General features: G+C 36.5%; 1 protein-coding gene across 5 annotated transcripts; it reads right to left on the reverse strand.

The window, feature by feature from the left end:
* Nucleotides 1–614: 614 nt before the first annotated feature.
* Nucleotides 615–13,352, reverse strand: LOC106062761 (heterogeneous nuclear ribonucleoprotein K-like). 5 transcript variants are annotated; one of them, XM_013221066.2, is made up of 14 exons: nt 13,308–13,352; nt 8,974–9,086; nt 8,584–8,640; nt 7,703–7,746; nt 7,128–7,200; nt 6,896–7,006; nt 6,000–6,128; nt 4,924–5,090; nt 4,655–4,816; nt 4,233–4,267; nt 4,056–4,102; nt 3,881–3,958; nt 3,111–3,280; nt 615–1,039 (listed from the first exon to the last, which is right to left on the reverse strand). In XM_013221066.2, the coding sequence occupies exons 1-14, from the start codon at nt 13,324–13,326 to the stop codon at nt 1,012–1,014; spliced, it is 1,233 nt and encodes a 410-aa protein (XP_013076520.1). In that variant the 5' UTR covers nt 13,327–13,352; the 3' UTR covers nt 615–1,011. The 5 variants fall into 5 exon arrangements, with proteins under 5 accessions (XP_013076520.1, XP_013076521.1, XP_055900598.1 ...); XM_013221067.2 differs by lacking the exon at nt 13,308–13,352 and adding an exon at nt 12,261–12,393; XM_056044623.1 differs by lacking the exon at nt 13,308–13,352 and adding an exon at nt 12,255–12,291.
* Nucleotides 13,353–13,403: the final 51 nt, after the last annotated feature.

The following is a 13,403-nucleotide window of genomic DNA, read 5'->3' on the forward strand; positions in this document are numbered from 1 at the left end:
GGTACAGAAGCCAAACACTTAAAACACTCAGCCACTGTGCCTCCTCCTTATTAATAGCATTTTAAAAATTTTTGGCTACCGGTACCGAGTAAAAACAGGATGCCCTCCCCCAGCAGCAAAATGTTTGTGAGGTGTAAAGCCTTCCATTGCGTAAACAGAAGATTTGTCTTAAAAATGTTTCATTAGCCACTGGGTAACAAGAAGGGAGACAGTAGACTGGTGCTGGAAAAGACTGAAACAGATATTGACACATTTTGAATTGAGTCCTTTATTTTGATTCTTATTTTTATTCGCTATTGGATTGATCTAAGTCACTGATGTTTCTAAATAATTTGTATTCTTAAGATGTTCAAAAATCACATAAAATATTTGGTATGGGAATAGGATACAATTAGCATTTTTACTGATATGGGCAATAACTCAGATAAAGTTTGGAAACTTACTAATTTAAGAGTGGCAATGGTGCTAAAAGTATTAGGCCTATATATTAGATAAATTTAAATGGGTTTTTATAAAATGCGAAGTACCTTCAAAATGACAGTCTTACTCAACAGACTTTAATTGGTTTCATTCAGAATTTACTTCCAAAAAAAAAAAAATTAAAACGAACTATATTTTTTGTGTACAGTAACAACTAGTTTTATTTGAGCACATTTTGAAACTGCTCAACATTCAACCTGGCAACAGATTTGGTTTTTACATGAATTTGTACTTTCAACAGGCTGACCAGGAAACTTTCAAAATAAAACCAAAATAAACACTTTTGTAACCAACAATGATTCTAAATCTGAAATGAGGGTAGCCTATATACAAGGAAATAAATGAGTCTCTATCATGACATGTTTGGCAACATTTAGTTTAAAATAACATGGAAACTTGACTTCATTAAAAACAAAATCAATTGAAAAAAAAAAAAGATAAAATGTATCAAATGCAAGAGATGACAAAAATGGGACAATAAGATCAAACTATAAAAAAATATAGAAATCTGTGTGATGATCACTAGATGGTTCAGAATTTGTTGGAGTTCTGTTTGACACTGAAATAGAAAACAAACAGAGAACTGTAGTCATATGTTGATTTCAACAAGTTCTTAACTTTAACTTGGAAGGTTTTCTAATTGTAACAATAAGCATTTTAAAGTGACAGCTTTCCCCCTAGAATCTTCAATAATCCTAAGTTGGGTCATAGTTAAAAAAAAATAAATAAATGACATTCAGTGACATATCTTTCAGTTTTTTCAGTTACATAATAATTTTATCTATATAGGGATGTTAAATAAACATAATGTAGGCTCAAGGCCCTAAAAGAACATAACAGACAAAAATACAATTAGTTAAAGTAATCTAAAAAAAAAAAAAAAGGTAGATCTGAATGTTCTGTTGTTTGAGCTCAATGGGGAGTTCCAAAGATCTGGTCTGCATAATGAAAAAGCCTGCAAAACAGCTGCACAACTCAAAGTGTTGATTCCATGAATCGTGGGTGCTCTTGGGACACGTGATCTGTTTATTAAGGTACACCGGCATTTCTTTACTGTTGATGCCCTGATAAAGTGTGGCCACCTTGTAGTGGACTCTAGCCTTCACAGCCAACAGGTACTCATGAAAGCAGTAACAGAATTGCATTTTGTCTAGAACTATCAGTGCAGCATTCTACTGAATGTGCAGAAACCTAGCAACTTTGTCATCTGGTATATCTGCCAATTCTCTGTTCATCTGTTTCAGAAAGCAGGCTGCATGCTTCATTCCAGGTCAGATGTGTATCTATCTAATCATGCAGGTAAGTCTTAATTTGTTGCTGTAAATGTAACATGCACCAAGCCAATCAGAGGTTAGGTGACTGCCGTAGTCCTAGAAGATTGTGATTTATTGTTGGTCTCATTACAAAACAACTAAATCACTAGTCTTCCAAACCACAACAGTCAGGGTTAGAGTTAGTGCAGAAAGAAACCGTCACCAGAGAATTTCAAGCAGGAGTCTAGCAGTGGTGTACAAAGAGCAAAGTCTTGAGAGATATTAGTCATACTGGATTTAGTTCACTAAAAATCTACTATACCAATCTAAAGTACACTAAATGTATTCATACACACTGTCCATGACAACTAGTTTAGTGAAGATACTGCTATTTACTTTCATCTCAAAAGACAGATATAAGGTTGCTAGTCCCATGTTTAAGATTCACTTGCTAAATGAAAAAAGCCATGCTTAACTATTTAACAGGACGTTACGTAGGACGTAATCATCTTCTTTTTTGAAGTAACGTCTGTATTATATAAGATAAGAAGATAATGTTAACTTAAAAATAATTTTTAAGCTTTTGAACAATTTCTTTTCAATCATCAATACCCCCCTCCTCCCCCATTTAAGTGACTAGTCAAACATTCTAGTTTTACAAAATTGCATTAGTCATAAGATATTCTGTACTCTTGACACTGTTCAGGAGAGAATGTTAAATCTAAATTAGGACTAAAAGAATTAGTAAAAGCTTAGAATGTTTTAGAAGCTGAAAGCGCAAAAAAATGTTTTTTTTTCCTTTCTAATTACTCAATAAACTAGCTGTTAAAAAGAGAAAAAAGTTGAAAAATAAATCTCTCTGTGGCACAAATCGACATGTCATGTTTCAATCCCATTATTTAAAAGGTTATAAAGTCTTTCAAAAAGATTGTTCTCTACAATAAATAAATGACTAATAAGTACAAAAGAATTAGATCTTGTATCATGCTACATGCATTGATTAGTTCATAACAAATTTCATGTGCTGGTAATTGGACATGCAGTTCTATTTTGTATTTCCTTTTAAAAGTTAGGGTGATTTTGAATATATCAAGGAATTACATTAATGGAAATATTTTTGCTTCTTTTGTAAAATTATTAAAATGAACTATACGAAACAAAAAAATAATGGCTTCACTTTTATTTCGTGTGGGAGTTAACTTTAAAAAAATCCCAACACTTTAGGTCTACGACTTTACTTAAAAGTCAAAATTTAACACTTTACTTAAAGACATAAGGTCTAACAGAATTCTAAGGTTAGACTGTAGATGGTTAATGGTCAAATAAGATCTAGCAACTATATTAGACAAGCATCTAGGTACTAATTCAATAGCTCACCTCATCTGTAGCAGGTACTGAGCATTTTGAATTTGATCGGGGGTGCCGCTGATGCTGATGATACGATCATTAGATCCAGGTAATGGTTCATCGATGACAATCATTGCACCTGATCGTCGCCTAATGTCTGTAATACGACTGCCTCCTTTGCCAATTATTGCTCCAGCAAGCTGAGAATACAAAATCAATAGGTTGCATTCATTGAGTTTCACACAAAATTGTGGGTGGATCTGCAGAGTGGTTACACTTACACAGTACATTATATGTAACATTATAGCTAATGCACATCAATAGTTGCAGATAATTTAGATTTGCTTTGATTTGATTTTTTATTTGAGGCACATCGGCACAATTTAGGCCATGTCGTGCCTGCAGTCCCCCAAGGACTACTCTCTCTCTAAACAACAAGGGCCAGCTTCTATACAGTCATATCATTAAAATCAAGGTCTATTCACAGTTAAAATAGTAAAGGTAGTAAAAATTTAAATATTTGGTAAAAATCTAATGTAAATAGTGCATGTTTTTAAATTAGTGGCTCTAAAATATTTCGCCCTGACATCCTGGTATCTGGGGCAAATACAACAACTGGTAACCCAAGCTGGCTTTAAATCACTACTTCTTTAGAAAGACACTCAGATACCACCAGAAAAAGAAGACACTTATGAACAAGATACATTACAAGGTTCAGATTTGTAGAGCTTATCAATAAGTCAAGTTGGTTTAAGTCTGAGGTTACCATCTGGAGAAATGTATTAAAAGACTGAACTCACATCTTTAGGGATGGTCACTTGGGTTGTCTCACATTCCTCGTCACCAAAGGCCATGCCTTGACCCCCACCAAGATTGGTCTAAAATAAAAACACAAGAAGTCAGATCTTTGTAATGAGGCCAGTAATACATTCACAAAAAACACTTGTATGTATGTAGCAGAACTACAGCACTTACCATATCACCACTAAAGTCTTGCTGCATACCAAAACCACCTCCAAAACCTACAAGACACAGAAAACACATTTATTGTATGCTAATTTACAGAATACATTCAGGGATACAAATTATTGCGAGACATTTAAAACTAACTCCTATGAAAATGCCTTAAAAAAAAAGGTTTAAACTTCTCACCTCTGCCAAGACCCAGATTATTGGCATTCATATTCCTGCTCAAAGAAAAGAAAAAAAAAAAAAATTGTCATTCTCTTGACAAAGTTTAGTTCTAAAGATTATGTTTGACAAGATTTCAAGACATCATGTTAGAACTAAAAGCTAAATATTGCTAATGTTAGGAGACATTGGAAGTTCACAAGAAATTCAGGACAAAAGAAAATGTTCAGCAACTACTGCTTAAAGATGAGTGCAGACAGGACTTTAAAAGCTGGTTAATATTAGAACCGGACATATTTAAACAGAGAATAACAACAGACTACCAATGTCTTAAGACTGGTGTCCGAGATGCTGCACTTTCAGAGCATGCAAAGAGTTTAAGATGGGGAGGGGCAGAAAGAGTTCAAAAAGAAAAAAAGCACAATACAATAAAAATCACCCACCTCATTGATCCACCTCTGCCAAACGCTGCCCCTCGACCCATGGAAGGTTCCATGTCACCCCCCATGCCCCCTCCAAAAGATTTTCCTCCTCGCATGCCCCCACGCATGCCTCCCCGTCGACCAAAGTCCATGCCGCCACCCATACCAAAGCCCTCCATGCCCCTGGAATGAAAAACAAATCATGTGCTTAGTGTGAAATCAAAAGACAAAAGGATTTATTCTATGAAATAGGTACAACATAAGCAGACATACAAAGTCATACTACTTACATTCTACCGCGCATGGCTCCTCTAAGCCCCCTAGGGGGTGGTGCTGCCCCTCTGGGCAAACCTTTACTAGCTCTGATGTCGCCGGTGATAAAGCCACCATACTCTGGCGCCAGGAACTCATCACTAAAGGATGGATCATAGGGGTTGATGGGACCTTTGGGGGGAGCCTGCAGATACAAATATATATATATTTTGTTCACAATCTATCAGTTATTTTAACATTATCTGTATGCTTATTTCAACAGTGGCTTCCTACTTTGAAACTAGTGCAATACAAGTTATCCAATTTAATTTCAAAGACTCAAAAAAAAACAAAGATTTACTGCTGCAGGGGTAAACGACTGTATAGAAAATACGAAATATACATATATGCATGTTTTTCTTATTTTCTATCCAATTTAATGTATATTTATGTCAGTATAGGATTAAACTCAACAAATCTGTTAAAGGAGGATGCCTACTAACTAGACTGGAACAAGTCTCTAAAGTCAAGTTATGAGGTCCTTGTAAGGCTGGGGAGCTGGAACAAGAAAAAAACCCAGCTGAGACTATGTGTTTGGAAACTTGTCCAAGAAATATGTTGGTGAGTTTGAAAAGAAACACACATTGGGAGACATTGTGAAACTGAAACACATTTTATGACTGATTTAGGAAAGGCTTGTAGTTGATCTATTTCATCTTCAAAGATTGGTGGATCTATTAAATGTAACTGGAAAAGCTGACACAGCCCATTCATCTCTAGCTCTTTCAGATTGTGAATTCCTTTTATTCTTAAGTTAAAACTATAAAAAAAAAATCCCATTATAACTTTGATGACCTAACATTGACACTTAGACGACCTAATATTGACACTTAGATGACCTAGCCCTGACACTTAGATGACCTAGCCCTGACACTTAGATGACCTAACACTGACACAATAAATCAATCCTTTTTTTTTTTAAACAGCTTAGGCAAATAGGTCAAGTAAATCCTGTTCTAGATTTCAATAAGATCACAATGAATGTCAAGTCCTAAAGTAACACACAAAATAAAATTCTTTCTTTGCTTGCAACCAAATGAGAAAACTATCTGACCTGCTGTAACAATTCAATAATCTCTTCAATACAGCCCACAACAATCTTTGGTTTCCCTGTAATAGCTACAACTCTATCTGTGGAATTGGGACAACATGTAGAATACACCTTGATATTGGCTCCAGTTTTCTGAAAAGCAACAAGAAAAACATTTTAAAAAATACTTTTAAAAAAATAAAACTTATATAAATGTATTACCTTTGTAATAGATTAAAGACCTACATAGATAAATCTGTGTGATTAGAAATATTTTTACAGATTTGTTTTTGTTTAGAGCTATTATATGCTTTTAGATTTCTCAATACGCTATGACAATAACACCTATCTGGACCAGTCTGGAAAAAAAAAAAGGGGGGGGGGGGAGGACAAAATGGATACCAGGGTGAATTTCAGTTATTGTTTTTTAAAAAGAATTTATTTAAAAAAAAAAGGGAATGACCTGAATTCCAACTCATGACTCAAGCCAACATTCTAATCACTCTGCTATAGAGGTGTGTATAAGAATAGAAGATTGAATAGTTTTTCTATTGTTTAGTTTAAACTTACTTTAAAGCGTCGACCTATAATGGGGACTAATTCAGCGTATACCACCCCTTTAGTTAAGTATAATTTATTTCCCTTGTTCGAGATAAACAAAATAATTTGTTAATTATCAATAGTTAATTAACTAATCAGTTAATTTATAAGAATCTATTGTTGTGTTATCAGGTAAAAGAAACAATTGTGCGAAATTTCAGCTTGATCAGAAATTGGGTGGCGGAAAAATAATGTGTACTAGCTTTTTACCACACAGACAGAGCGAGTTGATATAACCTTTGTAAAGTGTGTCAATAGATGTTAGTTGAAGTGCAGGCTTCAAATGGCCTGAAAACTGAATCAAAGTGAAACCAACTCACCTCTCTGAGTTCCTTGACTTTAAATCCCTGTCTTCCAATGATACAACCTGCCTGGCTCTGATGGACTATCATTCTTAGCTCTGACTCGGAATCACTTCTTTTGTTTCGAGACTTTGGACCAGAAAATATTCAGACTCATTGAATGAAGGAGTCAATAATGGGGAAGGTATCGTTGAAATGAGGTTATCAAAAATGAAAAAAAAAAAAGGTTGAATGAACAAATGCTACTCACATCTTCCATCTCTGGCAGGATGTCCAGCAACATGTCCAGGACTGTACCCAATTCAGCTCCAATGGATAGAACTCTGATTAGAAAACATCAAAGTTCACGACCACATTCCCAATGCATTGATAACAATTATCTAACTTTTTAATGTAAGTTATTTAATTAGTAACTAGATATTAAGTTGTTAAGAAACTAACAATTAATTAATAGATCTTTAAACTTAAAGTAATTAAATTAAAGTAAATGATGCAATTAGTTGAAACAGAGACAAGAGAAAGCTGTGATGTGAGAACAGAATGAAAAAAAAAAAAAAAAAAAGTGATGACATGGTCGGCATGGGATGGATAGATGGCGTGGTGGGGTCGGGTTCCCCTTGTGGGTTGGTGATGGTTGTGGTTTAGAGGTGGTAGTGATGACAGAGAAGGTAAATATATCAAGCCACCCCCCTTAAAGTTGTTTAAAGAGACAATACAGATACAATTCTAAAATTAATAGAGTAATAGTAACAATAAGGAAAAAATAAAGAAAGACAAAAGAAAGAAAGGAAAAAAAAAACTGCTTTTCTGGGTAGTGGTGGTTACCGTTCGGGACCGTTGCTATCTGGCACTGTAACACTGGCTTTGTACTGCATCGGGAAAGACCAGGGCCGGGACCATTCCAGGGTCGGGTCGGGCCAGGGATCGAGGACCGGGATGTTGTTTTGATTGGGAATGAATTTTAAGTTGTCGGGAATGTGGAAAAGGTAATTATAGTTTAGCAACATTGTCATTTAAAAATAAAATCTACGATGTGGTCTTTGCTGAGATTTTATTTCAAATCAATCTAAATAAACATTTTTTGTTTTCCAATTTCACTAACAAAAGCCACATCAATAGATGTATAAATTTAAGTTTGATTTTCTAAAAAAATGTAATAAATCATTTATTCATTCTGTATAGACTGAAACAGAAAAAGACAAGAAGAATCGATGGATGGACACCTAAAAGGCTCTCAAAAGATTGAATCAAGAGAATGAGCAACTGTTGTTCAGTCCAGGAAGATGTGGATTGCAAGATAGTTTCAGTGTCCTTAGTCTCTAGAAGAGGGACAACTCAGCATGTTGTGCAACTAAAATGAAAGAGTCTCCAGGAGCTGGATCTTGTTGATGAAGTCAATCAAATTTGTGTTTGATTCAAAAATAAAGATACAAAACAAACACACACAGAAACATGCTGATAGTGTATGACTAAAGAAACTTCAAGTAACAAGAGTTCAACAAATAACTACTTACAAGTTAATAGGACTAATCAAAATTCAAACTTTTTTCTAAAATATTTTAAAACAATAATATTTAAAAATATCTTCCTAAGTATCAATTCTACTATCACTATAATAAAGTACTTCCTAATGTAAACTGGTCTAAAAAACATATGTTTAAAATGCACATTTGTTAACTAAGTCTAGTAAGCTAATCAATACTTACATCATTCCTCAGTCTGTTGATATTAGCACCACCTTTACCAATGATTGCACCAGCATTCTGCCAGACAAAAGAAAGACAACTTGTAACTACATTACCCCCAAGACAGTGGAGTACTAGTGCCCACCCTTTTAATCAATGTTTATTGTAGTTCAATTAACCAAATAAATAATTTATGAATGGATTTAACTTTTAATTTAAAAACTTAAAACCAAAATTCGTTCCAACCTGTCTCTAGCTTCTGTATTACAAGACTGCTGTTTGTATCACACATAATGAGCATAAAATTACCCCCCCCAACTAGCAAAACATAGCTATGTCTGTATAACAGAAACACATCACCAATCCCCATATATTATTTGTGCATTACGTCCTGGTAGATTTGATACTAACTTTGCTCTGCATAAGGATGCGCAGCTCGATCCGAGGTCCTTCCCCTCTTCGTCGCTTGGGCAGGTCCACTTCTTCTTCACCACCTTCTTCATCTCTAGGACGTTTGATGCGACCTGAAGACAAGATTCAAACAAACCTTTATTAGAGTTGACACAGAAATAATGTCTTCAAAGATAAACAAATGCAATGGCTAATTTACATTCTTATGATGAATGTCTAGCTGTCAAAGCTCTAGACAGAAAGTGAAACTACATTGTGTTAGATACAAAAACATTCAATAAGATGTCAAAATGACCAAGACATAGCCAGATTGACACTATGAAATAGCTTTGTCAATTCCAAAGACACATTTGCAGAAATCTTTTCCCTATGTTAAAAATTTAGTGCTTAACAGAGTTGCTAGTTGAGGAAACTGAAAAAAAAAAAAACATTTTAAATGCATCTTCTAAATTGTGCCATTTCAATACAATGCATAATACAATATTATATATAACTATGATAAAATACTTGCTGCACACATAAAGAAAAGCTCATTTTTTTAATGTCAGTATCTGTGAATAGACATCTTTTTTTTTTTTTAATTCAAATACAGTGAGATTTAAAGAAAAAAAGTGTTTGTACCTTATTTAAACAGTCTATATCTGGACTATTCTAAACACATATATTGGTGTTTATAATTACCCTATTCAGAGCATGAGTATTGGGTCAATAAAATTTGAGGGATGTTACATTATTATTATTAACCGAGGGTCATACATTTAATTCCAGAGACATGACAATGACAGCTGAGGATGAAAGAATTCAAGTCAAGAATAAATGCTACAGAAAATTGCTGGGTATCAGAGACCAAGAAAGAAAACAAAACAAAAGAGTTGGTACTTTCACCGAGTCCATATCTGTCTGGCGAAAAGGAGAAAATGTTTAAAACTGGTGAAAAGACAAAAGCTGAGCTGGTTTGGTCCTAGTTTTTTTAAAGTCATCCTTCAAGGTACAGTATAGGGAGCACAAAGAAACTGACCTAAAAGAATGGACTGGCCTATCTCTCTTTGAGATAATTTGTTAAGAACAGCTGCTGACCAGGAAGAGTGGGAGGATTTTGTTATAGCCCCCCCCCCCAAACCTTCAATGAAAGTCAAGGGACAGATGAAGATGATGACTATAATAAGCCATGTATCTCTATTTCAGGCTTCATAGGTCAAGTCAAGTAGATTAAGTTTTTATCAATCCTTCATGAGTGAGACAGGATACAAGTTAAACATCCTTCATGTGAAATAGATTGCCCCAGTGTTTTTCAAGCAGTACACTTAGCTAATTATCTAGCAAGTTCTTCAAGTTCTTAGTCTGACCAGAATGCAACTTTGAAATTACTAGGTTTATAGAGTTCATGAAACTTCAACATCTTCAGCTAATTGTCTCCTGTTGATTACGCAGCAAATGTAAACTTAACACACCCTTAAGATGCCCATGTATAGAAAATGAGAGCATCCTTCCAGTTCAGCTTTTATTTAGAAAGACCATTACATTTGACAAGTTGTGTCAAGATGTTGCCTAAAAGCCTGGTCTTGCAAACAGATTTGAAAATCTCATAGTGGTACAGAATTTGAGGGCTACTGTGACATTCACTACAAAATAGAAGTGACCCTAAACCTCCCAGCAAGTATTATGAACAAGAAGCACCCCAAAAGAAACATTGGGAGGCTAGTCCTACAAAGAATGAGGCTCACGGTTGATAGAAATACTGGACAGCAAATCTTTGTGATAGGACTGGTCAAAGCTAGGAAGTATAACTTTTCAAGTTATTGCAGAGCTAACTCACTCACTCCATATTTTTATAGTTAAAAATGTCTCAACAACTTAAGTCCCAGTAGAGATACAATATTTATGGCATAGATTCAGTGCATCAAATGGTCTAAAGCAGCGGTTCTCAACCTTTTAAGCTCGGCGACCCCTTTTTACAACCCCCCACTCTGCCGCGACCCCCACCCCCCATACACAAATACAGAATAGTAGGGTAGACAATAACAATCCATATTTTCGAAGGTCTTAGGCGACCCCCAAAGGGGTCATGACCAACAGGTTGAGAACCCCTGGTCTAAAGCCTCTTGAGAAAGAAATAAAATGTACAGAGAAGGTTAGTGCCACAAAGCAGCCAACTGTGTACTGTTCCACTAAAAGCACCAGAAGGAAAGAGATGTCCTAGTTTATCACATTCTAGAAGAGTCAATCCAGACATCAAAGCACACAAAGGACTCAACAATCTACTAGCACTGGGGTTTGTTTTCAAGCTTATAATATTGGCTTGGTTTTTGTTTTAAAGTGTACTAAACCTAAATAAAACAATACAGTATAAAGAAAAAAATGTCCAAGTTATAAAAAAAAAAAGGGGGGGGGGCGTTAATAAACAAAGGAAGAAAAAAAAAAAAGACCGGTTCTGTCTATTCCTAGTCCAGGCGGAGAATTGAACAGTTGAAAAGAACAAAAAAAAAAAAAAAACCCAACCACCTAGCCCTGCCCGTATCTTTTGTTTGTCAATGTGAGTACACAGCAGGTATGAATCAGGGCTAGCACGCAAGTCAGCGAGTCAATCAATAGCCTAGTGTAGGCTAGTAGTCATGTGATCAGAAGCTTTCAACACCAGGAGGGAAGGCCTGACATGAACGCTACTCATTAACAGCTCACTCGGGAGGTACACACACACACTAACAGGCGGGCAGACACACGTGCGCGCACACGCTAATACCAATCCGTTTGTTGTTTTTTTTTGTGCCACTCCAACTAATAAGCATGCTCGCGTGGACTGGTAATGAGGATAGAGACGGTCACATTGTCTGCTGGCCAACGGTCAACCTTAGCACTCCAACTCTGGCACGTGAGCTCTACCATCTGTCAACTAGGACAGGTAGGAAGGCAGCACGGAGTTAATCAATACACGACACCATTTTTTTCCCCCCAGTTCTACGACAATTAGGGCCGTTGCGACATTCGCTACAAAATAACAGAGACCATAAAACGCTGGTCTAAACACACACACACACACAAAGAAATTCCCCGCTTGCTATTTGCGTCATCGCGTCTAGATTTCTAACTGCACAGAAAATCTACACTGCAAGCAATACGCCCGGCTAGACTAATTTAAATAAAAAATTATAATTTGCAGATGTTACTTTTCAAACCACAGTCGCCATAGATCTCTATAGATCTACATCTAATTTCTTTCTTTCAAGCAACATTCGGCTTCGATGATTTTTTCCCCACTTCTTTAGAAAAAAATGAACACACACATTTACCGTTATTGCGATACATAGAACTAGCAGTCTGCAGCAAAAATAAAATATTCTGATCACAACACACACATACACACAGCGGCGATAACGAGTGTAGCTGCCGTGTCAAGGACGAGCTGTCACTTCAACACACCTAATCTCAGCGACGCCGTCACCTAACGGTTTAGATCGACGGCCGGGGCCTAACTTGGCTTGTCTAAACGTGCGAGTCACAAGTTCATCCAACCATGACCCAGAACAAAACGACCTTTCAAGGTAGAAAAAAAAAACACGTTTCAGAAAGCGTAGAGAGATTCTCGGAACAGATTTCCACCTTAACCAGCACACAGAATTTGTAAATCAAGGTCCAAATTACCGCCACAACTAACAACACACAATGAAGCTCAAAGCTGGGCGTCATACCGTAAGGGTGGAAGTCCCAACTTTTAAGTACTACACCAGAGGACGTCCTGATCAAAGTGTGAGGACTAAACTAAAGCGCTGCAAGTCGCTCACGCTCCCGAGAACTGCAGTGAAACTAAATGGGGGGAGAAAAAAAAAGCGCCCCCCCCCAACGCCGAGAATCTTGCAGGGAGGGGTTAGGCCAAGGAGACACGGGGGGAGTGGCCCCAGCACTTTACATTACCTGAGCTTGCGCGCGGTTACCTGCTCCGTGCCATCTTGTTGACATGCCCCGTTACCAGGCGACAGCCAATAGCTGCCTGCCAAGTTAACCAGTGATGCTATCTGGCCTCTCTCACGATACACCAGATGGCACTGTTTCTGTCCTTAGAATGTGTAGGTCTCATAGCTCAAAGGTAAGCCTTGAATGGACATCACATCCCAGAACATTTGATACGAGTCCTCTACTTGTAGCTACTAGTACGTGCATACAATGTAGAAACAAAATGACCCACTAATCAATAGACAATGCCAGCATACAAGTTTCGAGAGAAACATTACGATATCAAAATATTGTCATCTCTCTCCCATGTGTCGCCTCTCCAGCAGAAACATTAAGTAGAGCAAATACCTAATGCTATAATGCTAAAGAAAAAAAACAAAACTTACCATCTTCCATATCAGACATGATGTTGAGACAAGAGCTTCTGAAAACTGTGGACAAAAAAAAAAAAGGCCTTTAATTCATTCCGTCAGGAGTGAGAG

The sequence above is a fragment of the Biomphalaria glabrata genome, chromosome 1 (genome assembly GCF_947242115.1).
Source record: "Biomphalaria glabrata chromosome 1, xgBioGlab47.1, whole genome shotgun sequence".
Classification (NCBI taxonomy): Eukaryota; Metazoa; Mollusca; class Gastropoda; family Planorbidae; genus Biomphalaria; species Biomphalaria glabrata.

What these genes read in the sequence shown, in the direction of transcription:
- LOC106062761 (XM_056044623.1), bottom strand. Translation starts at nt 12,276, where the DNA reads ATGTATCGCAATAACGGTAAAT. An exon ending in GTATCGCAATAACGGTAAAT is followed by an intron (nt 9,087 to 12,254) that starts GTGTGTGTTCAT and finishes TCTTGTCTTCAG; the next exon opens with GTCGCATCAAACGTCCTAGA. An exon ending in GATAGCAACGGTCCCGAACG is followed by an intron (nt 7,201 to 7,702) that starts GTAACCACCACT and finishes TTTTCTAATCAG; the next exon opens with AGTTCTATCCATTGGAGCTG.